General features: G+C 49.9%; 1 protein-coding gene across 3 annotated transcripts; it reads right to left on the bottom strand.

Annotated features, from left to right (window-relative positions):
* Nucleotides 1-775: 775 nt before the first annotated feature.
* C1QTNF12 (C1q and TNF related 12) lies at nt 776-27,847 on the bottom strand. Of its 3 annotated transcripts, none has more exons than XM_064678434.1 (10): nt 27,320-27,847; nt 25,951-26,016; nt 22,138-24,260; nt 14,348-14,467; nt 13,242-13,353; nt 12,593-12,774; nt 8,152-8,260; nt 7,413-7,503; nt 3,259-3,337; nt 776-2,713 (listed from the first exon to the last, which is right to left on the bottom strand). In XM_064678434.1, the coding sequence occupies exons 3-10, from the start codon at nt 22,306-22,308 to the stop codon at nt 2,615-2,617; spliced, it is 963 nt and encodes a 320-aa protein (XP_064534504.1). In that variant the 5' UTR covers nt 22,309-24,260; nt 25,951-26,016; nt 27,320-27,847; the 3' UTR covers nt 776-2,614. The 3 variants fall into 3 exon arrangements, with proteins under 3 accessions (XP_064534504.1, XP_064534506.1, XP_064534505.1); XM_064678436.1 differs by having other exon boundaries at nt 12,593-12,771; XM_064678435.1 differs by lacking the exons at nt 25,951-26,016; nt 27,320-27,847 and adding an exon at nt 25,348-25,706.
* Between the last annotated feature and the right edge of the window lie 70 nt (nt 27,848-27,917).

Below are 27,917 nucleotides of genomic sequence, written 5' to 3'. Positions count from 1 at the left end.
CTCAGAGACAAGGGCAGAACATCTTCCAGGAGCCCCAGGAGATGAATCCACCCCCTCACCAAGCCACCCTTAGCTTGAAGCTGGAAACTCAGAGCTGGGCTCTGTTTAGAATGAGGAGTTAATAGTGAAGATAATCACTTTTACAGACTTTCACCCTCACAAACCCACTCTGATCTGCATCAGTTTGGTCTCAACACGAGCTGGATGTGCAGCCAAAGGCCTGGGGGGGATTGATGCAAAGATTGAGTGAGACCTTTGCAGAGGAAGAGGAGGAAGAGGAGGGAGCAAGGGCAGGGTGAAGACAGCAAAGTTTTAGTGATCAGTAACCGATTCATCTCACAATAAACTTTCTGAAGGTGTTCTTGATTCAATATTTAGGACCTGGGCAGGGTTCTGACTCAACTTATTAATGTTTGAAGGTGATTTTCTGCCAAACCTTTCTGTGAAGAACTCGAGGGTAAGAAAAAAACTTCTCCCGGTAAGAAACGTACTTTTCCTCACCTCCACTTCCCCCCAAACCTTGAATTTATTAGAAATTTTAAAGGGAAAAAAAAGCAGCAGCAGCTGTTTGTGAGCCCAAGAGTGAGGTGTCCCCATCACATCCCCCTCAGCTCATATGGAGAGCACTTAAACACCCAGGAATATGGAGAGCTTGTCTTAAACACCCAGGAAAAACCCCAACCACTTCATCTGTGGCTTTTTTTAGCCTTCTCCCCTTGCACTCCACAACCAGCCACTGGGTGGGATTAACACACTTGGCCACTGCAGCACAGGCTCAAGCACGTGGGGTTTATTTTGGTATAAACAACTCCTTCATCCCGAAGACTCCCGAGTTCTTCAACCCTCTTGGCCCGTGAAGTTTATGACAACAGAAGAGCTCTGAAGCTTTGCTTTGCACACCATTAATCTCCCCCCTCTCCAAACAGCTCAGGAGCCTCACAGAGGGTTTGTCTGAGCCCCAGCCCAGCCTCGTGTCCATATTAGTCAGGAGTTTTGTGCAGCCACAGCAAGAGCATCTCGAGGGTTTCTTGGCTGCTTCAACCCATTTCACTGCTGGATGGGCAAGATCATCCAGAGCTAAAGGACTCTTCTAAAAAAAAAATCACATTAAAACAAACTTTCTTTTCCAGCAGATCCTTCCACAGCTCCTCAAACACAACATCTCTGCCTCCCTCCAACCTCACCAGCAGCATCCCCTGGAGCTTCCAGAAATGTCATATATTGAGCAACCTGAGCAGCCCCAGCAAGGGATGACATTTCCCAGCCCTTCTGCTGCCCCAGCAATCTTGGGTTTCATTGCACAAATTTATTGTAGGTGAGCAAAACCTGCAGCAGCAGAGAAGGGATCTCTCCCATTCCCTGCAAACATCCTGGACTCGTTTTGGGGCCTTGTTTCCATCTGTTTCTGACACTGTTCCACAATTTCCTCAGCTCAGCTGAATCACAGGAGTCTGTTGGAAGGGAAAAGCTGCATTAAATGAGGGGGGGGGAGGGTCTTCTTTGGGATTAAGAACACCCCAGGGTGTTGCCACCCCTTGGGTCACACCTTGACCCACGAAATATCACTGCCCTTTCACTGTATCAAGCTGAGTTTGTCTGCAAAGCTGCTGGGGGGGGGCTCAGTCTGACATTTGCACCAGATTTGTCTGGAAAACATTCCCTGGATGGTCTCTGCCAGCACTTTCAGGCTCTGAGCAGAACTCAGCCCTGTGACCCTGGAAAGCTGGTGGGAGTGAGCCTTGCCCTGGGCTGTCTTTCATTCCAAGAGGTGCTGCACCTGATCCAAGGTTTCCAGCCTCACTCCAAAGCTTTGCCAGGCTTTGGATAACCAGTCTGATGCCCCCTGAGAGCTGCTGGTTTTGTGGTGCAGCCCAAAGCACGGGTGTCTCTTACTAAAACATAAGAACAAGGGGAGGGAGCTCAAAGTGGTGCTCTGGGGTTTTTTACCTCTCCCTAACAGCCCCAAAGCACTGGCAGGGAGTTATTCAGCTTCAACAACATCAGGGAAATACTCTGATATCAAGAATTAAAGAGTTCAGATTGGATTCCCCTCCAATTCAACATTCAGCACACTCCTTGTCCATATATCCAGTTCCCACGAGAGAGACAACTTAAAACCACATGGAAAAGGCAGTTTTTCCAGCAAACCCTCGTCTCCTTCCTCCACCACACACAGAATGAAGTCACTGTGTCATTCCCCCCTCTCAATCCTTCATTTACAAAGTCGAGCACCCCCCAATGGACCCCAAAAGTTCATGCTGGTTACAAGTGCTACTGTGAAATAAAGGTACAACACGACAAAGCCCCGAATCTCAGGCGAGCACCTGGTGAAGCACAAATTAAATATCAAAGAGTCCGTGTCAGAGGGACAAAAGCACGTTTTGGGTGACAAATGACCCGGTGTGGACCTGGAGAAGCAGCAGCCTCTGAAAGCAAAGCCAAGGGGGGGCTGTGAAGGGGAAAAGGGCTCTTGGCTTGTTTGGAAGGATGCCACGGTCCCAGGGAGCAGTTTTTGAGGTCAGAGCAGGGTTTTCCTCAGTCCAATCTACACTGCAGGGGTGTGGTTCCCATCCTTCCCTTCCCAGGGATGTGGTTCCCATCCTTCCCTTCCCTGCTACGCTCCCATCAACATCCCCATGAAGTCGGATCCGTTCTGGATGGTGACGGGAGCTCCGGCGCTGTTGTCCACGAAGATGGAGGTGTATTGCCCAGCCTGCAGGAGAAAGGGAAATATCTCACACATTCCAGCATAAAAAGGGGGAAAAAAACCCCATTTCACCTCCATCAGCTAAGCCCAGCAGCCTCCTGCCCTTCCCTGGGGGAACAGGATCTGCCCCAACATCAGCCTTGACTGGGAGGGAAGAGATTTTCTGCAGGGAAGCTCTTAGAGGTTTATTTTAACTCAGTCCTTTCTGCACTGGCATCTTTTGGGGTGACCTGTGCTTCAGCTTCCCTCTTGTGAGATGGGAAATCCAATTGTCACTTTGGCAGTGCCAGGGGAGAGTGGAGAAGGAAAAGTATTGGCTTTCATTTCATAGAGGGGAGGTTATTTCTGGACCTGAAGATCAGGATGTGAAATGTGGAGCTGCCCCAGGTTCTCTCCAGTCCCCCCCAGCTGAGGCATTTCAGTTCATTCACATCAGGAAAAGGGGCATAAAACCTTCCCCCTCTGCTGCTGAGAATTCAGCCTGGCCAGGAAATAATTCCAAAGCCTTCCAAGAGAAGCAGGGCAGTGATTCCCAGGGTGCAAGGACTCACCTGCAGCTGCAGTAACCCATGGACGTAGATAGTGAAGATCTTGCTGTTGCTTTCCAGCCCAGCAATGACTTCCAAAGACCTAAAAGGAGAAATAAACGGGTTAAAACCCCTTAGGCAACCACAGCAGTTGTATTTGGAATGACAACTGGCTCACAGCCCCCCTGGAAGTGAGACCAAGGGTACTCAAGAGGTGACCTGCTGGCATTCGGAAGTGTCCAAGGCCAGGTTGGAGCAATTTGGGATAGTGGAAGGTGTCCCTGCCATGGGATGGAACAAGATGAGCTTTAAGGTCCCTTCCAACCCAAACCATTCCATGATTCCACGATTCCAGCAGGAATCAGCTGCCTTAAAAATAAAACAGAACCTTGTCCTTGCTGTCTGATGGAAACCCTACAGGGGACTCACACAGGGCTGGGAATCCAACACCCAGCTGGGGGCAGGACTGGCAGCCCTCTTTTCTCTCACCTTCTCAAGGTCCTGTAGTCTCTATCCCCACCCTAAATGCCCTTTAGATTGATCCACACATCAATTATCCCGTTTTTCTGACCCCCACAACAGTTTATACTTGTTGTTCTGCAAAGAGCTACAGGCACTCTGCCAACAACAGCTCGTTTACTTGCAAGGTGTGAAAGGCCTGTTTCACCTTAACGACACAGGCAGTCAGCCTGGCTGAGAAAAACATCCCCTGCAGCTGTTTTGGGAGGACATTTGGATCAGGGGGCACATGGAAGCAAAAAAACCCAATCATTGAATAGTTGTGCTTCAGCTCCAGCTGGAGCAGAGCTCCACGTCACCCCCTCAGGCGCTGCTCTTTTCTAACATCGTGCTCCAAGAGCCATCCTGTTCCTTGGGAGATGCAGGACAGCTGCTGCTCTGTTCACAGAATTCCAACCTGGCTCCCCTGGGCAGGATCCAGGGTGGGAGGAAGTTCCTGAGACACCAGCACAGCCTGTGTGAGCTCAGCCCAAAGCACATCCAGAACGGATCCGACTTCGTGGGAACGTTGATGGGAGCGTAGCAGGGAAGGGAAGGATGGGAACCACATCCCTGGGAAGGGAAGGATGGGAACCACACCCCTGCAGTGTAGATTGGACTGAGGAAAACCCTGCTCTGACCTCAAAAACTGCTCCCTGGGACCGTGGCATCCTTTCAAACAAGCCAAGAGCCCTTTCCCCTTCACAGCCCCCCGGCTTTGCTTTCAGAGGCTGCTGCTTCTCCAGGTCCACACCGGTTCATTTGTCACCCAAATGCCTCTTCCCTGCCTCCCCAGGGCTGGCTGAGCTGGTTGTTTTCCCAAGAAAACCAACCCCTTTCCTCCCTTTTTTTTTTCCATGAAGGGGGTTGCTGATGAAACCTTGCAAGTGCAAACGTGCTGCCTGCAAGGGGATGATGTGAAAGGCAACTGGGGGCAATTTGGCCCAGGGAGAAAGGAGCCACTTGGCACCAGCTTGGCTGAGGAGCTCAGGCTGTGTGTCATATCCTGCCAAAAGCCCAACTGGGGTGGGGACTTCCCATCATTAATCTCTTCCACTCCAACTGTCTCCTTCGCCTCCCGAGTTTCCACCCTGAGCCCAAAGCCCCGGGGGCTCTCCCAGCTCCCTCCCGGAGTGACTGAGTGTGCTGACATCCCAGGAAATGGGACTGTGTGTGCTCACATCCCAGGAAATTCCACAGGCACGGTGTCCAGGCAGGTTCCCATCCCTCCAGCCAGCTCCTTCCGTGCCACAGGCCAGTCCCATCCCACCCAGCCCACGAGAAAAGAGAATTCTGCTGGTCCTGCTTCACTGCCCAACCAACCCAGAGCCTTGCAGGATCATAAATTGTGACCCTGGACAGCTGAGGAAAACTCCAAGCCAGACATCAGAGGGTTTTATCTCAATGATTAACATCTGGGTCAGCTCTGTCTAAGAAAAAGAAGGGTTTGCTGTCCCAGTTCTTTGGAGAAGGCAGCTATAAATTCTTAGATGGCAAGTTAATCTCCAAAGATCCCAATAAACCTGCCTGGGCTGGATGGGACAGAGAGGTTCCCACACCCCAGCTAGAACCAGAACAGCTTTCTAGGAGCTTTCAGCTGAAAAGATCTGCAATGAAGAAGGCACAGGGAAGTTTCCTATTCAGATAATTCTTGTACTTGCATTTCCCAGAATGAGGAAGCAGGACTAGAGTTGTGCTGGGAGCAGTCTGACACCCAGTTTTTAGTAATAACCTAAAAGGACAGCAAAGGAGAGAAAGGCACAGAGAGCAAGGCTTGGAGACAGAAGTGAGTCCTCCAAAAGGAAATATTCCCTCACATCCCAACAGGGAGCATCTTTCCCAAAGCATGTGGAAAATGATTTTGTGGAACTTGCTCATAGGAAATCCAAGGTCTGGGAATCCAAGTTTATCCTGTTCTGGATGAACTTGCTAAGATAAGAGGAGGTTGTTGTAGGTGAAAAGGAAAAAGCACCGAAATTGAAGAGAGAAAAAACTGCTGAGCTGAGTGTGCCCTTTGCAGGGGGAAGGACAGGAGTGGGATCTGCACCCTGCAAAGGCACTTGGGCAGAGCTACTCCTAAAAAATAAGATTCTGCCCTACTCATACCTCACCAACCCCTGGGATTAAAGGCCTGGGCTGTCCCAAAAATCACTCACTGTCAACACACCCCCCAGATTTCAAGATCCAGCTGAACTCCACTCATAGCACGACCTGAAGGAATTCTCACAAGCACCACCAGAAATTAAATGTCTCCCAAATTGTGCAGCTGACTGGGATATAAGGAAAAAAAAAAAAGATCCCTCCCTTCTGCTGAGAGCAGCCAGTCTGACAGTGCCTCACCAAGGGCTGCAATCCTAAAAACTCTTCCCAAGAGCCTCCAAGGCCCAGGAGGTGCCAATTGCTCCAGTTCCCTCCTTGACTTTCCCTCTTACCCCAGTCACTGAGGGGTGCTCAATACCAACCAAATCTTTCCCACAGCCCAATGGAACCTGGGAGAGGTTTATCATCCCAAATTTCATGTCCAATTCCCCTGCCAATAAATGCCTGTGGAGAGGGGCCAGCCCTATTTGCAGCTCTCTGACTCCCTGGAGGGCTGAACCAGCCAGTCCAGCAGCACATTGATGGCTTTGGGGGTTTGAACTTGCACCTCTGGGGTGGTTTTATGGATAAATGGATATATTTCAGTGGTGCTGTTGCTGCTGGCAGAGCTGCAGGCAGGGCAGAACAGCCCTGGACAGGTATTTTTGCTCTGGTGACAAGGGCAGAGCCACAGGCTGTGGCCACTCTGTGCAAGCAGCATTGCCCTCTGCTGGGGGCTTTTTGGCCCAGGACAGGGGCTCCCCAAGCCCCTTTGTCCCAGCAAAGCTTTCCCAAATCCCCCTGAGCTCACTGGCCTTCCCTGGCACTCAGGGAACCTCAGGGCTGCAGCTCAAAGGGTGACAGGAGCACAGAAAATGAGGAGCCAACACACATTTCCATAGCCCCAGAGAAAAAGGAGCAACCCCCAAGGGTGCCATGGCCTAAAAAAGCTGTTTCTTGAGCAGAGTTTTGCCCCCAGCAGAGGAAAATTCAGCAGCATTATCTAAGCAAGCTCCCCAGGTCAGCTGAGGCCACGAGAAGGCATCAAAAACCTCTATACAAGCCCTACACTTTCTGCTTTGGGACCCATTCCCCTCTATTTTCCACTTGTTCATTCTCCTCATCACTCCCACACCACAAGTGAGATGCTGGGATCCATGCAGGAGGAGGCTGAAATCCTAAAACTTGAGCTCTGGCCCCAAAATTGAAGTGTTTCTGTGGCTCTGTGTGTTAATGATGGTAGCTGAGCACTCAGCACTTGGAGCTGAGTTCCAGCTGAGTTCACTCACAATTCTCTCAATATCTGCATTTTAGGCATATTATTTTATATTTAGGTAAGAGTAGTAATATTTAGGTAATTAACTAAATTAGTTATTTAACTAATGAACTAAATCAGTAACTGAACTGAAAGGTTAAAAAACCAGAACTAAAGAAACACATAAAAACTCAAGGGCCAGATGGAATCTCTCCCTGCAGAAAAGCTCCACGAGCATTTATCACCTAAAACCCACTGCTGGTGAACCTGATTTCTCCCCCAGTTGGTTGAAACATTGACCTGTGTGAGAAAAAAAATTGCCAAGGCCACCCTGGGAGTGACTCACGTGTATCTGTGGCACAGGGACTCGATGCAGATCAACACCCGGACGTTGTCCCTGGCTCGGAGCTGCACTTTGCTCTTCAGCTCACTGTGGTCTGGGGGAAAAACAGAAGCATTTTCAGAACAGAACAGGCCACCAGGTGGTAGTTTTGGGCTTCAGAGAGGCACCAGTAGCCTCGTGGTCTCTGCACTGGGTTTGGGGGTGGGGGTTACCGGGTGGGTTCTGGGAGAAGCTGCCAGAAAGTTCCCCCCTGTGTGATGGAACCAGTGCCAACCAGCTCCAGGGGGGATCCACCACTGGATCAAGTCTGAGCCCATCAGTGATGGTGGTAGAACCTCTGGGATAACAGATTTAAGGGGTGAAAAAGTGCCAACTGCGAGCAAAGAGAGGATGGAGAGCACGTGGGAGAAGAGATGCTCCAGGTGCTCCAGAGGAGCAGTGACAAAACCCAGTCCAACCTGCCTTCGTGGAGTTCTACATCATCATCATCTTCATCTCTCCCAAAGGCTTTTGTGGGAGCCACGATTCCTGCACATATCTGGTCCCTGAGCTGGTGCTCCCTAAGGAATGTTGGTTGGGGTGGTGTGCAGGGAGCAGCCCTGCTGTGGGACCGGCACCCAGCCTAAGGCATGGCACCAAAGGGACATGGCACCAAAGGGACATGGCCAGGCTTCTCCCTGGATGCAGGGGGCCCTCCAGGACTCCTCCCTGCGTGGCAGAGGTTCCTGTGGACAGCACTCACCCACGTGGATGTTGGCTGAGAACTGGTAGATGCCCGAGACGGGCGCCGTGAACCGTCCCGTGGCCAAGTTCAGCCCCGTCCCTCGCAGGAAAGCTCCTTTGGCCAGAGGCTGCAAGAGGAGGAAAGCAGAGCTTGAGTGAGCCCCCAGAACCCTCAGCAAAGAACCAGCCAACCTGCAGGAGAAAAAACTTGGAAAAATGTGCTTGATTCCCCCAGAAAACACATTCCAGAGGGGCTCTCTCTCGGCCTCCGGTGCCCACAAAAGGCAAAATTATCAGTGTAAGACACAGAGATGCCCCTTTTCCCACTGCTGAATTCTTCCAACTCAGCTTGACTAGACTGCTTATTCCACCCCTGTTCTGGTCCTTATCCATCCCTGTTCTGGTCCTTATTCCATCCCTGTTCTGGTCCTTATTCCATCCCTGTTCTTGTCCTTATCCATCCCTGTTCTGGTCCTTATTCCATCCCTGGGCTGGTCCTTATTCCATCCCTGTTCTGGTCCTTATTCCATCCCTGTGCTGGTCCTTATTCCATCCCTGTGCTGCTCCTTATTCCATCCCTGTTCTTGTCCTTATTCCATCCCTGTTCTTGTCCTTATTCCATCCCTGTTCTGGTCCTAGTGGCCTCCACTGATGTTCTGACACACAAAACCACCCATTATTGGAGTCAAGAGGTCCCTCTTAGTCCCCAAAACTTCCCAGATGAGGCCAAGTCCTGTCCCCAGGCTTAACCTGGAAACTCCCTCCCCATTTTTCTGGTACCAAGGACAGACAAAACACTCCTGTGGGTCTCCAAAGGTTTTCTGCCCACTTTAGGTCAAAATCAGATGGCTTTGAGACCATTGAAGAGCAACTCTTGGATTCTCAGAGATTCCATTTTAGTTTCATTTTGTTCCAGGCTTGGCTTCTCCAGGACAGGCAACAGGCAGCTTCTCCTCGTGGCAAGGAGGAGGCCTGGAGTCAAACTCACAGCAGATTATCTGACTCAGACTAAAATAAACCCTGCAAGAAATGTTGATTGTTTGGTTTGGCCTCGTGTGAGCTTGGCTGGGGCTGGGGAGAGGCTGCAGTGGGCCAAGAAAAAGCACATTAGTCAGCCTCTGCTTCCACCACAAGGGCACTCTGGGCACTGGGAACGTGTCCCCCGAGCCCTGAGTGGGGAGATTTGTCCCAGAGTGGTTTTCTGGGACAGAGGAGCTGCTCAGGTCTGGCTCTGGGAAGGCTCACCCACACTGCTAAACCCCCAAACCAGCCCCAAACACACGGCTGAGTGACCTCAACAGCCAAATCTGACTGTGCCTTCCAACAGGAGATGGCAAAAAGGGGCCTGAGACACGGGGAACACATGAACAGCAGTGCTGCTACACCAAAAAAAAAGGAGTGGAACAGCTTTTTTGCCTCCCCTTTCTTGTTCATCACAGCCAGAAAACCCCAGCTCTGCCAGGGCAGGAGGAATAATTGATGTAGTTTCTCTTTCAGTGCTCTGCTCTGGTCGACAAGGTGCTGATCAAAGGTTGGATTCAACGACCTTGGAGGTCTTTTCCAGCCTAAATGTGATTTAAAATTCTGAATCTTTGGGCCTGGTGGTGTTTGGTTGGTTACTCCGTGGTAAAGGAGTAGAATGACCAACCTGCCTTTATTCAGCCAACCCCAAAGCAAGGCTCACAAAAGAGTTAATTCCTAGTTTTTACCTCTAAGAGCTAAGATTTAGCTCCAGTCTTGAATTTCACAGAACTAGAAGTGTTTTCTGTGAAAATACATCCATTGTTCACGTGTGTGTCCAATGGGGAAACAATAATAATGAACTGCAGGGCAATTGCATGTCATGCCATGATCTCTGTATTCATCACTGGGCACTGACTTGTGCCTTTGTGCACATCCTGACACACAAAACCAGCTCTATTTCCTATTTTCTTTTTAGAATTCGGAATTTTTGAATCATTTGAGAAATTAGGCTGATTTTGTGTTTTCTTCTGTGCAGACACACACAATCAGTAGAACAACTGAGCTAACAACAAAGAGCCTGGATTGTGTTCTTATGCCATCACTACCCCATAATTTTGATAATTCTATTTTTGATTTACCCCACTGAAAGCAGGTCCAAGCCCTGTATGTGCAGAACTGCACAGTTAATTCATTCCTTTCTCGTTCCAGTTATTAGCAGGATCAGCAACATAATTCCAAAACCACTGGCTGAGCACGGAAGGCAATTTTAGGCACCAGCAAATTATAACTGATAAAACATTCCTGTTTCTTCATGCCCTCTGTGGCTTGTTATTCTTTTGCTCACAGAAGCAGACAATGCAGGGTGAGGTTCTCTGGGCAAAATATTCCATTAAACCCTGTGGCAGAGTTCCTGCTGCATTTGCTGCCTCCCAGAGCACACTCATCCAAGCTGCTCCAGGGATTTGTTCCTGAGGAACTCCCTCTTGCAGTTCTTCCAGAAAGCAAAATATTTCAGTATTTCAGACTCTGCACAAAACCAGCTTCTCTTCCTCAGTCATCTCCCATCCCCACATCCCCAGACAACTGCCAGGAGGAAAACAGGAGCCAAGCTCCAAGAATTTGGATGGGAACTGCCAGCTTTGCTTTTCAGTGGGAAGAAACGTATGGAATTATCTGCTGTTAAAGAACAGGGATGCCCCAACCTCCTGATCCAGCACTAGAATTCACCTGCCCAAGGCAGGACCTTCAGCTCGACCTCCAGGCACTGGAGACCATGAAAAGCCTCTGGGGCCACTTTAAATGATCTAATTCCAGTAAAATCCCTGGATAAATCCCACTTCCATGGCCTGTCAGAGGCTCCACTGCTTCAATTCTTGCTGTGAAGAGCTGCTGCAAGAGGCAAAGGTGAGAAAAGCTCAGGTGGGAGATCCAGGAGGAAAAGAAGGAGTGTCCCATGTTTCATCCCACACAGCAAGGAAACTGGGAGCCCCAGAGGGAGGGAATGTTCTTAGAGGGAATTCAGCACTGAAGGATGAGATGCTCAAGGTCACAGTGACTCAGACTGGGATCAGAGGATACAGGGAGAGGCTGCTCTGAGCACCAGCTCTTCCCACTACCTCCAAATGCTTTGGGGAAGCTCCAAATCCAGGAATTAGAGGCAATCCCTGTTATCTCACTGAGAAGTATCAAACCTTTGGCTTCCTCACACTGAACTGAGAGAATGGTGGGAGTGGAATTATCTCCCTCTCCTCCTTGGACTGTTTGAAGACAATGTTTTCATCCTTGCAGGAGCAGCCACTGCCTCCCTCCCTCCCTCCCTGCTGAATTCCCCTGGCTCAGAGCACAAGCCAAAACCAGACACTTCTTGTCCCAAGCTGCAGTGAAAGGTTGGCATCCAGAGCCCTGCCAGCCTCCCACACCAGAGCAATTAGGAGGGAGCTGGGCACAGGATCCCAAAGCTCGGGAAGGAGCAGCCCACGCGCCCGTCGCTGAGATGTCTTTATTCACATTTTCCCCTCCTAATTAATGAGGCAGCAGATCTCTCTGGCCCTGCCCACACCTCGAGTGCAATCCTGCCCCAGTGCCAGCACCCCCAGCGCTGTCAAACCAAGCTTCCACAAGTGTGTTTGGGAAAGAGCCAGGAAAGCACCCTGTTTGGAGCACAACCACTGCCTCCAGTCCTGCAGCTGGGGGAAGTCCAGCAGAAAACTGCTCCAGAAGGGACAGGATTCTCCAGAAACGGGACTCAGAGCAGCTGGGAAGACAGTCAGCACCTCACTGCACAGGCAGGGTTAGCAAACCCTGCTGATGGTCCCTGTCCATCCTCCTCAAACTCTGCTTCTCACCTCCCCAAAGCAACCACGTCTCTGAAGGCCTCGTGCTCTCAGACAGATTCTAGAATGTCTCCTCAATTATCAAATAACTATTTGGCTTTAGCTTTTACTTTGCCTAACACTGACACTGCAAATTCTGGTCCTATCTGCAACTGTCAGTACAAGTTTTAATCTTAAATTCAACAGCTGGCTTGTAACCACGGCCACGAGGGTGTGCTTGTCATTGTAACCTGATTGTAATTCAATTATATGGGTAATAGCTATTGGTCTGCTGATAAAACGTTATGGAAAGAATTTGAGCATCAGGATTGGCCCAGCTAACAAAATTCTGACTTTTATTTGGGTTCTAAAAACTAAAACCAACGGCTTCTGTCTGCCTCTAACACTTTTCCACCTTTGCATGTTACTCTGGAATTAAACGGGGTGGGCACTGAAAAAAAGAGCAGACCATGGAATCATGGAATATGAGTTAGAAGGGACCCACAAGGAGCATCAGTCCTGCACAGACACGCCAACAATCCCCCCATGTGCTGAGGTGGTGCTATATCCATGTAATCCAAGCCTGAGAGGGGTTTCTGGGATGAGCCTTTCCCCACAGAGCCGGCCCTGGAGCTGCTCCACACCCAGGGTGGGGCTCTGGTTCAGCCTCTGACCCCTCCTCACCGACTGGAAATTCTGAAGCTCCACCAGGGTCTTCTTATCCACGGTGACCTGTCCCTTCAGCTTGCAGTGGAAAGCCTCCTCCACACGCCTGTGGGGTGAAACCTCCTCCAGGGAGAGCAGGAGTGGAGGCAGCTGGCTGGGATGGGCTGACACAGCCAGGGCTGCTCGACGTTCGATGGCTTCTGAGGGGGAAAGAGAAGAAAAAGAACAGGAAAGCAAAGAATCATAGAATCACAGAATCAACCAGGTTGGAAAAGACCTCTGAGATCATCCAGTCCAACCCTTGATCCAACCCCGCTGTGGTTCCCAGCCCATGGCACTGATGCCACATCCAGTCTCAGCTTAAAAACCTCCAGGGATGGAGAATCCCCCACTTCCCTGGGCAGCCCATTCCAATGGCTGAGCACCCTCTCTGCAAAGAAATTCTTCCTAATATCCAACCTAAACCTCCCCTGGCACAGCTGAAGACCCAGCCCTCTTGTCTTGCTGATGGGAAAAGAGACCAACCCCCCCTGGCTCCCCCCTCCTGTCAGGGCATTGTAGGTTTGGTTTCAAGGCCTGGCCTTTGAAGCCACCAGGGAACGTTTGCAGAGCCAGCTGTGGATTCGTCCAAAAGCAGCAGCTCCCAAAAAGCTCTCAGAGTCTTTACCTTTTAAGATCTCCTTAAACTCCTGCAGAAGGACTTCCCGGGTCACTTCAGCTCCAGGGGCTCCCGGGGGTCCCTGAGGCCCAGGAGGTCCCGGGGGCCCAACGAGGCCACGCTGGGGGAGCAACCAAAGCAAAACACGGGAATTAGAACCAGGGAATCACAGGGACAGAGCAAAAATTCTCTCAGCCACGAGGCCCTCCAACACCAAACACAGATCCTAAACTCCCTTTCCATCCAACTGAGAATTCCAGCATTTGGAAGTTACTCATGTGCTTCACATGGGAGGATAAACCTTGCTCAGGTGAACACTGACTGGTTCTTCAGGCACAAGGCTGAGTTTGCTGCCTCTGTGTCTTCTCAAACCACCAGAGCATCCTACAAGGCCTTTCAGCTTCTTACCTGAACTGGATTATCCCTCTTGCCATACCTGACATTATTAATTGCTCAGACATAATGACCACACACAGGGTGGTTAGCTGGGACAGCAGAGCTCTCAGAATAAAATCCAACAGTTCAAACCCCTGTAAAGCTCAGCTACAAACACCTCAGAGCTTTAAACTAACAGAACAAATGTGCAGAGTTCATCAAGGCTATTTCTGGGGCACGTTGTTCCTGTTTCCTCGGGAACCTGCATGGAAGCACTGCTGCCTATCAGCTCCCTGAGAAATAAAAGGAAAGCATCCAAAATTGTCTTAGCAGTGGATTAAAAGTGCCCACGTGACTAAGAGTCACTCAGATTTGAAATCAACTCCTTGTCCACACCTTATTAATATATATCCTTTGAGATGCTTGAGCTGGTGGAAGGAAAAAAAAAATAAATGGCAGAGGACAATTTTTATTTCTGCTGAGCAGAAAAATAAGCAAAAAAAGGCTCAGTCCAAGAACAGCTGCTCCAAACAAAGGTGAGTGCTGCAGTGGAATTCCCACACCTTATCTCACGAGGCACTTGTTGGCTCAGACTTCTCCAAAACACTTGGAGGAATTAAACACAAACAAGTGGGAAAGTCAGCACACCCCGGGGTGGGAAGGCAAAGCTGGAGCACCCAAAACCCCCTGAGAAGGAGCAGCAGGAAGGGAAGGCACAGTGCAGGGCAGCAACAACCCACCAGTTTCTTGTCCTTCCCTTTGCATCTCCTCTTGGAGGTGTTCCCGTCGTCCGGGCGGTGCACGAAGGAGATCCAGGTGCGCCGGGGGTCTGTGATCCGGGGGTCTGCAGACTCCAGGACCTGGAAACAAACAACAGCAAAGCCTGAAACCACTGTCTGGCCACTCCACGGGGGCAGAGAACATGAGCCAGAGTGTGCCCAGGTGGCCAAGAAGGCCAATGGATCCTGGCCTGGCTCAGGAACAGGGTGGCCAACAGGGCCAGGGAAGTGATTCTGCCCCTGGACTCAGCGCTGGTGAGGCCACCCCTGGAGAGCTGTGTCCAGTTCTGGGCCCTCAGCTCAGGAAGGACATGGAGGGGCTGGAGCAGGTCCAGAGGAGAGCAACAAGGCTGGGGAAGGGACTGGAGCACAAGTGCTGTGAGGAGAGGCTGAGGGAGCTGGGGCTGTTCAGCCTGGAGAGGAGGAGGCTCAGGGGAGACCTCCTCACTCTCTGCAACTCCCTGACAGGAGGGGGGAGCCGGGGGGGGTTGGTCTCTTTTCCCAGGAACCAGCAGTAGGACAAGAGGGCCTGGCCTTAAGCTGTGCCAGGGGAGGTTTAGGTTGGATATTGGGAAGAATTTCTTTGCAGAGAGGGTGCTCAGCCACTGGAATGGGCTGCCCAGGGAAGGGGTGGATTCTCCATCCCTGGAGGTTTCTAAGAAGAGACTGGATGTGGCATCAGTGCCATGGGCTGGGAACCACAGCGGGGTTGGATCAAGGGTTGGACTTGATGATCTCAGAGGTCCCTTCCAACCCAGCTGATGCTGTGATTCTGTGACCAGACTGCTGCCTGCTGCCTAAAGCACATCCCCAGCACAAACGTGCACAGAGAGGGTGCTTGAGAAACCAGTACGAGCCAAGAGCTCTGAGTGTCCCTCAGAGACCTTTCTCAAGCTGCTGGGACTCTCAAACCACTCTCATACCACAGCAAACCTGCCCAGATGCCAGAGATTGTTCCCCACTAGCATCAGTTGGCTCAAAGGAGCAATAAAGGGGATTAAAAACGTCCAGAGAGCCTCGAAATGCTGCCTGACTCTCAAATCACAGGCTGCAGAGTGACAAACGTGCACAGAGGAGAAAACACAACTCCCAGTGAAACCCAGAGTCCAAAACACAACTCCCAGTGAAACCCAGAGTCCCTGTCTGACCACAGGGCAAATTTAACTCCCTACACCCCATAAGTGGACAGAGAAGTTCTGCAGAGGAGCTTTGGCACTGCAGTGCCTGGTTTTGATCCTTGCTGAACCAGCTTGTGGCACAAGGGATGTTATTGAGGGGATGAAGCTCCTACAGGTCTGACAGCAGCTCTGCCACAGCTCAGACACCAAAACTCTGCCCTCAGTGCCCTGAGTGACCTTGCAAGGTGCTCCCAGTGCATGTTTGCTCATCACCTGTCCCATTTTTGCTCCCTAAATGCCACTTCTCAGAGAACCAGCTTGACTTTTAATCACATTTCTAGTCCCACTTATAAGAACAGACTCACTTCCATCACATAGCAGGAAAAAAAAGCACCCTTTAGAATGTTAGAATGCAGCTCCCCAGAAATCAGGTGTGAGATGAGCAAGAGCAGTTGTTAAACATCTCAAATTCTGTTAAACAACACCCTCAATTCCATAAAATCAAGGACACCCTGAGACATTTCCCCATTTTCATTCTGGTTGAATTAATCAGGGTCATGGTTATCCACACTCCCCACAAATTCAGTCTGTATCAAAACCAAGAGCAAGACAGTTTAGTTCATTATTTCTCTCCCAAAATCAGGCTTGAACAGACTTTTTACTACTATAACCACATTTCTAGTCAGCCACAAACTGTGTTCAGCCAAGGGCTTCTGGTAGGTTGTTGTAGCTAATTTATTTTTTGCCCCTTTTAATTACTTGAAGCTTCAGTAGCTTTCTGAAATTCCATCACTGGGAAGTGCTGTACATGGAGCAGCCCAGAAATCCCAGGGATTGGGGGATCAGACACCTCACTGAAACAATTTCATCTGCCCACGGGTTGCTTGAGTGGAGATTTTTGGGAAGCAGGAGAAAAAGAGTCAAAGTCACTCCAAAGAGAGTCCTTTGGTGCAGGTTTAGCCACTGAAATATGTAAACATCAAAGCCAGAGGCAAATGTCCCCAAAGTTTACAAAAGTCCTTGGAACATCCAGATGGCACATCCCAGAAAAAATAAATTAAAAAACCCTGAAGTATATATATAAAAAGAAAAAAACAGTTAAAAAATTAAAATAAAATCCCATCCTTCTGCAGTGGGTTGGTTAAATCACAAATCCTTCCACAAGACACTCGTGGCACATGCCAGAAAAAAAAATAAATAAAAAAACCCCTGAAATATATATATAGAAAAAGAAAAAAAACAGTGAAAAATAAAAAATCTCATCCCTCTGCAGTGGGTTGGTTAAATCACAAATCCTTCCACAAGACACTCATGGCACATCCCAGAAAAAAAAATAAATAAAAAACCCCCTGAGGTATATATATAAAAAGGAAAAAACAGTTAAAAAAATTAAAATAAAAGCCCATCCTTCTGCAGTGGGTTGGTTAAATCACAAATCCTTCCACAAGACACTCGTGGCACATCCCATAAAAAAAAATAAATTAAAAACCCCCTGAGGTATATATAAAAAAATAAAAAAACAGTAAAAAAAAATTAAAACCCATCCTTTTGCAGTGGGTTGGTTAAATCACAAATCCCTCCACAAGACACTGGTGGCACTCCCCAGTTTCTCCAGCCCAGGGCTGATTGACAGTTCAAATGAACGTTCCATGCTCGTGGTATTATTATTTAATTACTATGGCATGCAGCAGCAATCCCAGCAATAAGCAGGCAGGCCTCTGTTGTTTTTGGCAGAGGGAGCCTCCAGCAGCCAAGAGAGACCTCACAGCCAACTCAGGTATCCCAGGGGATGGGGAACAGCCCCAGAATCCCAGAGGGGATTTGTCCCTCCTTGGGATGGTGTTTGCAGGGCAAAGAGACCCTGCAGGAGTCAGGAGGAATCCTCGGGGGTAAATCCAGGGAAATCTCCTTAAAACAGCCCCTCCAAACCCCACAGGAGCCTTGCCAGGGATTGTTAAGGAACTTTCAATCAGGTCTTTAAGCAGGACTTTGAACACAATGGCACCTTTCACTCCATTCCAGAGGGGGACACTGGAATTAGCCCAGGCTCTCCCTGGTTTCCTTCACAATGAGACAATTTGGGCTGGAATTTGGGTGCTGGATCTCTCTGGCTCCAGCCCCTCAGGGACACTCAAGGTTCAGCCACAGGGAAGAAACCACTGGTCCAAATCCACACTCAAAGAGCAGAGTTTGGGTCCTGAGAGGTTCCTGAACTGCACCTGGACCTCCCTGACGTTCCAGGATGTCGGGATCCAGTCCAAAAAAACCAACTGGAAACGGGCAAAAGTCCTTCCAGGGTCTGGGTGGAGAGAAGAACAAAGTCAACACCACCTGTGAGCACAGTTTTACACCTAAAACCTGTGTTCTCAGAGTGGGTCAAGATGGAAAGAAAGCACGAGAACTTATAATTTTGTGAGAGGAAAGCATCCTCTCCACCTGTAATTAGTGTATCCAAGAACAGACTCCAGACCATTCCAGTCCACAGCCCGTGCCTGAAGTGATTGCCCTGCAATTCTGCTCACTTATCTGGGAATTTGTCCCTCTGGGAGGAAATTGTATTTAAGAATCCTTTGTTTCATTTTAATTTAATTTCCAGGCACCAAATGGACTTGAGTAAGCATTTCCATTTTCTCAATCCACACATTTCTCTGTTGTTCCCCCTGATTTACACCAGCCAGGGTATTGCCTGCTTCATTATGAAAATGAAGAATGAATAATTTCTTTCAGTAGTGTGTTTTCCTTGGAGCAGGACACAGAGTGACAGAGCACTCTTATTTTAGCCTGAAAACCCCCCGTGTCAGCTGCTAATAACTTACAGCTCTGCACACTCCTGCTTATTAATGAGATGCAAACCCAAGGTCCTGACCACTTGTGGTTTTTCAAAGCTCCCTCAAGAATTCTCCCCCAGAGCAGAAGCGTTAGGTTTGCTATCTCAGCCAAATCCAAGAGGGAATTCCTACCGAAATTCCCACTGTGTTCTGTGATTAAAAAATTACACTTCAACCACAAACAGGCTGCAGTGGTCACACCCTTAATGAGTTTAACGACTCTCCTGGAGCAGGGTCATTCTGGGTGAGAAAACATCACGTTTCTCGTTATTTATTATCATTATTTTCACGTGGGCCATGAGGGATTGTTGTGATTCTGTGTGTTCTTTGTTCAGAAAATTCCCAAAACTTCACTTGTAATATTCCAGAGTAAGACACGAATGTCAGACAGAAAACCAAAGAGAGCAACACCTGTTACAGGGAGGTCACACCCCAGTTTCTCCCCTGGTTTTAGCACTTGTCAGGCCCCAAAATTCTCTCTGTTCCACCTGCAGTCACACCCTGCAGGCTCAGCCTGAAATCTCTGTACAGAGGAGAAATTGGTTCAGGTAATGCCATAGAAGCAGCTCCTGCTTTCAACTGGGAGCAAAAGACCCCCCAAGAAATAACTCAGGGGGATTTAAGGAGTAAAGCAGGTAGAGCAAAGCCTTGGTGTCTGCCAGAGCCAGGATTCCAGCTGGAAGGGACATCCAGGGGTTGTCTAGTTCATATCCATACAAATATCTCCAAGGGGGGTCAAGAGGATGGTGCCAAACTCTGCTCAGAGACAGGACGAGGAGCAAAGGCCAGAAACTGGAACACAACAAGTTCCACCTCAACAGGAGGCAGAACTGCTTCCCATGAGGGTGGCAGAGCCTGGAACAGCTCTGGAACAGCCCTGGAACAGCTCTGGAACAGCCTGGAACAGCTCTGGAACAGCCTGGAACAGCCTGGAACAGCTTTGGAAGAGCCAGGGAGGGCTTGGAGTCTCCCTCTCTGGGGACATTCCAAACCCACCTGAACACGTTGTGTGTCCCCTGCTCCAGGTGACCCTGCCTGGCTTGGACTGGACGAGCTCCAGAGGACCCTTCCAAGCCAAACCACTCTGGGATTCTGGGATCCAACCCCCCCTCCCTGCTCTAAAGCCCCATGTGCAGGCAGGGGAAGGCAAGTCTGGCAAGTGGCAGCTGCTGGTGCTCCACCAAACCCAGTCCCAGGGAGAAGATCCAGGAGATCCAAAACCTCTGCATCCATCCCTCCTGTTCTGCTCCCTCTCTCTCTCTCTCTCTGTCTCTCTTAGTCCATCTGTGTCAGAGGAGAAAACTCTCATGTGCTTGGCAAGCACATCACACTGTCAGCAGCTCAAAGATAAGACTGCAGAAAACCTATTTAAAAAACCAAACCAAAACAAAATAAAAATAAAACCCCAACAGACTCACTATTTCCACGGAAATATTGGGTTTATCAGATTTGAGGCTTCTGCTCCCCTGTTTTAGAAGAGGTTTCACCACATGACTCATGGACTGTGAACGTTAAAGGGGAGCTTTCTCCACTCCTGTTTTAAAAGAATTCCCAAGAGAGTTTTGTCCCAAACTGTTTGGCTTAATTAGAAGGAAAACACATCTACCTTTTCAACAGTAGGAATAAAAATCACTGCTCCCAGCTCATAATTCATTCCCTGCTCTGATAAACCTACCAGTTGGCCACAGAGTGTTCCAAGGTAAACACAGCCTTAATTTTTACTGCTCAAGGCCACAAAAATTCCATCTTTCCTGTTATGTGCTGCAGAGGATTAAATGGGACACTGCTGCTGCTTCATTTTCCTGTGCAGGGCATCCCCTCATGAAACAAAACTGCTCTCAGAGGTACCTTCAAGGCTCTAAAAGATCAATGTTCCACAGAGAACAACCTCACATTAGGTAAGGACACCTTAAGTATTATTTTACTTCTTCCCTTAGTGAATATAAATGGTGATGGTTTGGTGAAAAAGGGGCTTTTACCCCAGAAATGGTGGCAATTCTTAAGCATTTACAGCCTGTGTAAAACCCTCCCAGAGCCTGGGCAGGTGCTACAGAAACATAAAATCCAAAAATACACCGTTTAAAAAGCAACACTGGACTTCAACTCAAAACAGATTCCAAGGAGAAAAGTTCAGACCCTCTGTAAAAATCTGGGGAGTGATTGACATCAAAGGTTTGGTTTGTCCCATCCTTCCTGAGCAGAACCTGCCCGAGCTGAACTCGCCAGCTCGTCCTGCAGCCAAACCTTTGCCATGGATATTTTAAAGCAAAGCATTTCAACACACAAACTTGCAGCTTCCAAACAATGTCTGCTTTAATGAATGCCCACGAGCCTCTGTGGTTTTTTTTTTCCCAGCCCCAGTGGATGTGTGACTGCATCAGAATTAACCAGGACCAGTTCCTGCTTGTTTTTTTGCAATCAGGATGGATCCTGCTCGTGGTCCAATCCACTTCACATCAAGGCAAATTAACTCCAGAATAAATGGTTGCACCAGATCTGTCCGTGGCCCCTCTGCAAGGGCAGAGAGTGAAGCAGTTGTGGGGAGAGCCAGAAGTGATGGATTAAAAACACCTCAAGAATTCAGGCTGTGCACAACCTGTGCTGGCAGAGCCCCGTGGCACACAGGCACAAAGAGGGGCTGCAGGAAGGCAGCTCACGGCCCCCAGGACAATTCTGAGGGCACAGCCAGCTTTTAGATGCAGGACTATTCCCCAGACCTGCCCAACCTTAACCAATTACTCTCACAACAGCCCGGAGTGGGATATTTGGGATGTCAGCCCAATTGTTCCCCCTCGGCCATGCCCCAGTTGCTGGCAGGTCTGTTCCCCCATTGCTATAGTGACTGCCAGCCCTAATGCTGCTGATCAAAGTCGTGCTGGAGAGGTCACTCTGTCCTGACAAGGGACATTTTTGTGTGAGCAGGGGAGGGGGAGAGAGCCTGTGGCATAGGGGAGACTCCCTTCCTGCTCCCTCTTCCAGTCTCCCTTCACTTCATCCTGCTCCTGCTCCTAAAACCTGCTCTTCATTCTCTGAGCCCCTCTGCTATTCCCAAGCATTCTTCCCGAGCATTATTCCCAAGCATTCTATGCAAATATTCATCCTAAAGGATTCTGGGGGCTCTGAGCAACCGAGTGGAAGTTTTCTGGGTGATTCTCCCAAACATTTAACATTGAATCCTTCCAAATTCACTCACCAGCTACAGCCACAGAGGTACCACACACACACACACACACACACACACACAGGGGCTTCACTTCCCATTTACACACAACTAAAAACCATCCTGAACCCTTTCCTAGGGCCACAACCACCCTAAACACATCACCTGACCACACCCAAAACCTTCTCAGCTCTGATTTTCGGCCACATTCTCCTGCACACAGAAAGCTCTGGCACTCTGAGATGTTTATAACGTTGAATTTGCTAAAGAAGGGTTTGAAATAACATTTCAGAGAGTTAAGACTTTGCCTGCAAGAGGCACATTAAAATCCCAGCATCATTCCTGTGATAGCCCACTTGCTTTAATTTTAAGTTGTTGCTGATGCTGTTCATACATCAGAACTTTAAAACATCTTTACCCTTAATCAGCTACAAGGGGACTGGAACTTCAGTCCTGGGTGTTCCAAAACAACCATAAATTGGAGTATTCCAGTGTTTGCTCCAGTAAAGCCAGAAAATCAGTCATGCAAAGGCAAAAGAGGGAACATTTCTCTCCTTAAAAATCAAGCAGCATTTTAGCAAGACTGCCTGAAATCATTGGGAAAAGGAAGCAGCACCACTCTGCTGGCAAGACACAAACACCCACCTTGGGATGCCCGTGCAGCTCCTCACTGTTGGACAGGGTGGTGTTGAAGGGCTCTGTGTACTGATTAGGTTCTTTCTTCACCTTCCTCTCTCTCTTTGCTGCTGAAACCCTGAAGAGGCAAAACTGCTGACACAGTAAAGTTGCCACAAACACCCAGGTGCACCCCTTCATTTTGGAAAGGGAGGGAGGGGCCAAGTCCAAGCACAAAAAAAAAAAAAAAACCTTCACCACCAATAAAGGAACAGAGTCCTCTCTCCAAAAATAAAAAGTAGCAGGGTCAGAAGTGCTAAAGAAGATCCTGTGGGCTGTGCAATGTCAGATGGGCAGCGAGATGGATGTGCTGGTTGCTGAGAGGTCTCTGCTCAGGCAGGACACATGGAAATGGTACAGATCAACTTGTTTAAAATCTGGATTCACTCGGAGAAGGAGGTAAGTCCATTCAGCCTCTGGGAGCTTTACATAAATACAAGAGGCCCTGAAAAGTCCTGCCACCCACCTTGAAGTGTTGCTCTCCCCTCTACCCCCCTCAAATAAGTCTTCAGACTCGTTTTAAATGCACTCAGCTATGAGAAGTCAAACTGCTCTGGGCAACAGTTGCTCAGGCCAGAGCTGACAACACGAACTCGTCAGGGGGGCTCTGGTTGTTCCTCTTCACCAGGAGGGTTCACTTGCTGTCATTTGAAGCCTCGTGTTGGGTTCAGAGCAGGTTTGGGTGCGTTCCATCCGTTCCCTCTGGGCTGATCCTTCCCCCTTTCCTCAGTGACAAGTCCTCATCCTTCCCTTCCAGGATGCTGGGGAACTGTAATCCAAGGTTGCTACAGCCAGTGCTCCTCTGGAGGGGCTGGAAGCATCACAGCCCTGTCGGGGGAAGAGAGACTTCTCACACCATTAAACTCAAAACGAGGAGAAACAAAGAATCCGAGGGCGTCCCCAGCTCCACCGGGAACAGGGAGAGTTTCCCCAAGTGTGGTTTGTCTCCCTCTCTAGCTGAGGGAGCTTTCCCTTTTCTCTGAGGGTGAGCAGCAGCTGTCAGGGTGCAGAACCTCGTGGCTTTTGCATCCTCATCTCCCCTCACACCGGGCAGGATTTCAGGGACCTCGGAGGGTCTGATTTTTCCTGCTGCTCCTTTCCCCAGCTGCACGTTGGCAAAACCCTCCTCAGCTCCTGCCTTACCTCGGCAGAGAAGTCCTTCTTTCCCGAAGGAGTTTCCATCAACCTCAAGAAAAGCAAAAGAAAAAAAGAAAAGAAAAGGGAAGAAAAAAAAAAAAAGAAAGAGGAGGGATCACATTCTAATGAGCTGTCAAGCCTATTCTCTTCACATTCCTATTAGACTCCCTGATAAGTGGAGCTGGCCCGTGTGCCAGGCAGATTTAAATCAGTGCCCATTCCCTGCTCCCTCCCCTCAGCCCTGCTCTGTCCCTCCCCTTCATTATCTCGGAGAAATCACCATTTTTCTGGGAAGTTCGGAAAGCTGCACGGGGGAACGGGTGGTAGAGCTAAAAAATATGTGGCTTGGAATAAGCACTGGGCATCACACACGAGGATAAGCAGAATGCTGCCTCATTTCCCAGGCTCTTCCCTATTTTCCCTCAGCTCCCATCAGAGGGTGGCTCCAGGGGGGGCTGATTTCCTTACAGGGTGGGCTGTTTGTTAAAAATCCCAGAAACCCAGAGGTTCTCTGTGTCCTACCAGCACTTCAGGAGGGGATCTTGATGCACTTGGACACTGCAAATCTCCACCAGCTCCCCACCACCCAGAACAAATATTCCTGTTCTTCCCACAAAGATTTTTCAGCTGCAAAGATTTCCCTGAGAAAGTCCAGGAATGATAAAAGGTTGAAGATCACATCATTTGAAGTCCTTTATGCAGCCAGCAAGGGAGAGATTTGCTTTATTTTGGCAATTCCTTCACCAGAACTTCTGTAACCCAACTGTCAGCACAGATCTTCCTTGGGTGGATCAGGAGCAGAGCTCAGGGAAACTGAGGCACAAACATATTTTTTTTGAGCTGCTTTATTTTGGCAATTCCTTCACCATAACTTCTGTAATCCAACAGTCAGCACAGATCTTCCTTGGGTGGATCAGGAGCAGAGCTCAGGGAAACTGAGGCACAAACAACCTGAGCTGCAAAAAAAAAATCAAGGGGTGGAATAAAGATTGGTGGATCAGAAGCAAAGTTCTGTTAATGTGGTTTGTGGAAACTGAGGCACAAACAACCTGAGCTGCAAAAATCGACAAGCAGAGCACAGATTTTTAATTTTTTTACAGCATCTTCGGGGAGAAATGGAGTTTAGGAAAGAGAACAAAGTAAGAAGGGCACTTACCCAGCAGCTCAAGAGTTAACAGCACATCACCCCTCCCCCAGCCAGCTCACATTCCATCAAAACTACGTGGCAGACTTTATTTGTTAATAATATTTAACTTTCTTTGGCGCCTTCTCATACTTAAGCCTCTTTTTTTTTTTCAGGTTAGTTGTAGACAAGCCATGAATTTGTAAAAGTGCACTTGATGACACATTAATAGGACAATCTGTCATAGCCCAGCTAAACAGCCTGACAGCTCCACACACCACGGCGGGCAGGGACAGCCAGGGCTGGGCTGGGCTTGGCTGGGCTGGGCTTGGCTGGGCTCTGCCTAAAGCCCCTTCCCCAGCCTGGCAGCAGCTCCTGGGACTGGGGGGAAATCAATCCCAGCTAATCCAAGGCGAAGGTGTTGCTGGTTTGGGCTGTAAACTTGGGACAGTGGTGGGACAGTGACAGGGTGGCACACACAGGGGTGGCTCTGGGCAGCCAGGAGGCTCTGAGGGTCTTGGGGACATTGGTGACATCGTGGTGACACCCACAGGGAGCCCCGGGGGACCCACACAGAGCTCTGAGAACGTGGTGACACTGGGACAGTGACATGGTGGCACCTGGAGAGGTATCTCTAGGAGGTTCTGAGGGCCTTAGGGACATTGGTGACATCATGGTGACACCCACAGGGAGCCCCAGAGGACCCACAAAGAGCTCTGAGAAGTGGTGACACAGGGACAGTGACATGGTGGCACCTGGAGAGGTATCTCTGGGCAGCCAGGAGGCTCTGAGGGTCTTAGGGACATTGGTGACATCGTGGTGACACCCACAGGGAGCCCTGGGGGACCCACACAGAGCTCTGAGAAGGTGGTGACACGGGGACAGTGATGGGACAGGGACATGGTGGGAGGTGGTGGCACCTGGAGAGGTATCTCTGGGCAGCCAGGAGGGTCTGGGGACGTTGGGGACATCGCGGTGACATCCTGGTGGCACCCACAGGGACCCCCAGCGGAGCCACACAGAGCCCTGGGGACGTGGTGACAACGTGACAGTGACGTGACAGTGACATGGTGGCACATGCAGGGCAGCCAGGAGGGTCTGGGGACATTGGGGACATCGTGGTGACATCACAGGGACACCTACAGGGAGCCCTGTCTGAGCCCCAGAGAGCCCTCGGGACGTGGTGACACGGGGACAGTGATGGGACTGTGCCATGGTGGCACCTCCAGGGGCAGCCAGGAGGGTCTGGGGGGCTTGGGGACACCACGAGGACATTGTGGTGGCATCGTGGTGACACTCACAGGGACCCCCAGGGGCGCCCCACAGAGCCCTGAGAACGTGGTGACACGGGGACAGTGATGGGACTGTGCCATGGTGGCACCTCCAGGGGTAGCCAGGAGGGTCTGGGGGCCTTGGGGACTGTGTTAAAAACTCCCCAAAAGATCCTTTTCCCACCTTTGGGTTCAAACAAGCGCTGGCACAGCTGGTGCCTCCCCTGCAATCCCAAATTTCCAACTGCCCACCTTGGAGTTCCCATCCCAGCTGCAGCAGCTCCCAGGTCTCGCCGCTGCCTCCACAACGTCCAACCCCTATTTGCAGAAAAAAAAGAAATAAAGTAAAATTAAGGATATAAAGTCTCAGGTGGCACTTTCACAGCACAGCAACTCAAAGATCTTGGACTAATGGGAAGGAACTCTCCAACTCCCTGACAGGAGGTTGTAGCCAGATGGGATCAGGCTCTTCTCCCAGGTGACAAGTGATGGGATGAGAGGAAATGGCCTCAGGGGAGGTTTAGATGGATATCAGGGAATTTTTTTTGCATGGAAAAGGGTTGTCAAGCTTTGGAACAGGAATCACCATCCCTGGAAATGTTCAAGAACCTCGTGGATGTGGCCCGTGGGGACGTGGATTAGTGGTGACCACGGTGGTGCTGTGTTGACAGCTGGGCTTGATGGTCTTAAAGGTCTTTTCCAACCTTAATGATTCCATGGAAGGCAAACAGTTCCTCCCTGGAGCTCAGCACCACTGAGGCACTGCCAGGGATGGTTGAGAACAGAACAACATCAATCCTGCACGAGGGAAGTTTGGAAGCAGGGAAAATGTTGTAAGAAGCCACGTTAAGGATTCCAAACTTTGCAAACCCCCTAAGTGTGAACAGAGCCAGGGAGGGAACCGAAGGGTCGGGCAAGGAACTTGGGATCCCATCTTTCAATCTCCACTTCTGCAGTTTTACTCCAGATAGGCCCCACCTGACTGTGCCAGGAATAATATCCAAAGGGCAAAAGGGCAAAAGCTGGGATTCCCCCACTTATCTGTTGTAGATACAGGGAACAACTCCTAAGCCTTGGCACAGAGATGGGGATTTTTGAAGCCAGTACAGTGGCTGACGCCCCCCCCCTCCATTCCTGCTTCATCCCAGCTAAAGGGCTGGAGCAGGGAAGGAATCCTGCCCTGGGAGGGTGGGCAGGCCCTGGCACGGGTTGCCCAGAGAAGCTGTGGCTGCCCCTGGATCCCTGGAAGTGTCCAAGGCCAGGTTGGAGAATCTGGGATAGTAGAAGGTGTCCCTGGGTGGAACTGGATGATCTTTAAGGTCCTTCCCACCCAAACCATTCTGGGATTCTGTGCCAATCCAACATAAGCTCAGGCTGTTGATTAACATACACAGGCTCCCCAGGGTTTGGTCCCGGCCCCAAGGCTGCCAGAGCTCCAGGAGGGTTTGGACAACGCCCCCAGGGACAGGGTGGGATTGTTGGGGTGTCCTGGGCAGGGCCAGGGGTTGGACTGATGATCCTCGTGGGTCCCTTCCAGCTCGGGATATTCCCCGATTCCTGAAGCCGTTCGAACAAACCCGAACACACCAACGAACAAAAGAGCAGCTTTGGGAAGACTCACCCGGGGTTTAGGGTCGCTCCGGTCGGAGCTGCAGTGCCCGCATCCCACATTCCAGAGCCTCTCCGTGCCCGCATTCCCGGCCCGCGGGATCCCGACCCGGGATCGCTTCGCCATCTGCTGGCAAATCCCTGGAAACGCCGAGACACCTGGGAAAAGGGCAAAGAATCCCCTCTCTGCTCCTCCAAAGGTTTCTCTCGGAGTGACCAGGTGGGAAATAAAGCTTTTCCCGCTGATAAAAGTTCCCAATAAACCCTCACGAACCATCCCCTTTCCTTGCCCAGAAAACCTTCTCAATGACACGCTTTGAGTTCCTTCTCCACAGATTCCCTTCTGTACAATCTTTCCACTGCAAACATGATTTTCCTGCTTTCCTTTTGCAAAGGAAGGATCAGCTTGTTCACTGTTTGCCTCCCCGAGTTACAAAATAAGCCACTAACACCCAAAATTATTCAGAGAGTGAAAAAACACCTTGAGAAGCACAAGGCTTAAGGGAATAATTGTCATTTGTAATTACAAATTTCGCCATAGTTGTTGTTTTCTCATCCATATTTATCCATTCCAGTTTCCTCCCAGTGATTCCTTTCCCAAAAAGAGTCCC

This window comes from Pseudopipra pipra, chromosome 22, assembly GCF_036250125.1.
Source record: "Pseudopipra pipra isolate bDixPip1 chromosome 22, bDixPip1.hap1, whole genome shotgun sequence".
NCBI lineage: Eukaryota > Metazoa > Chordata > Aves > Passeriformes > Pipridae > Pseudopipra > Pseudopipra pipra.
The sequence above is the reverse complement of the archived record's forward strand: the minus strand, read 5'-3'. Positions and strand labels throughout refer to the sequence as shown.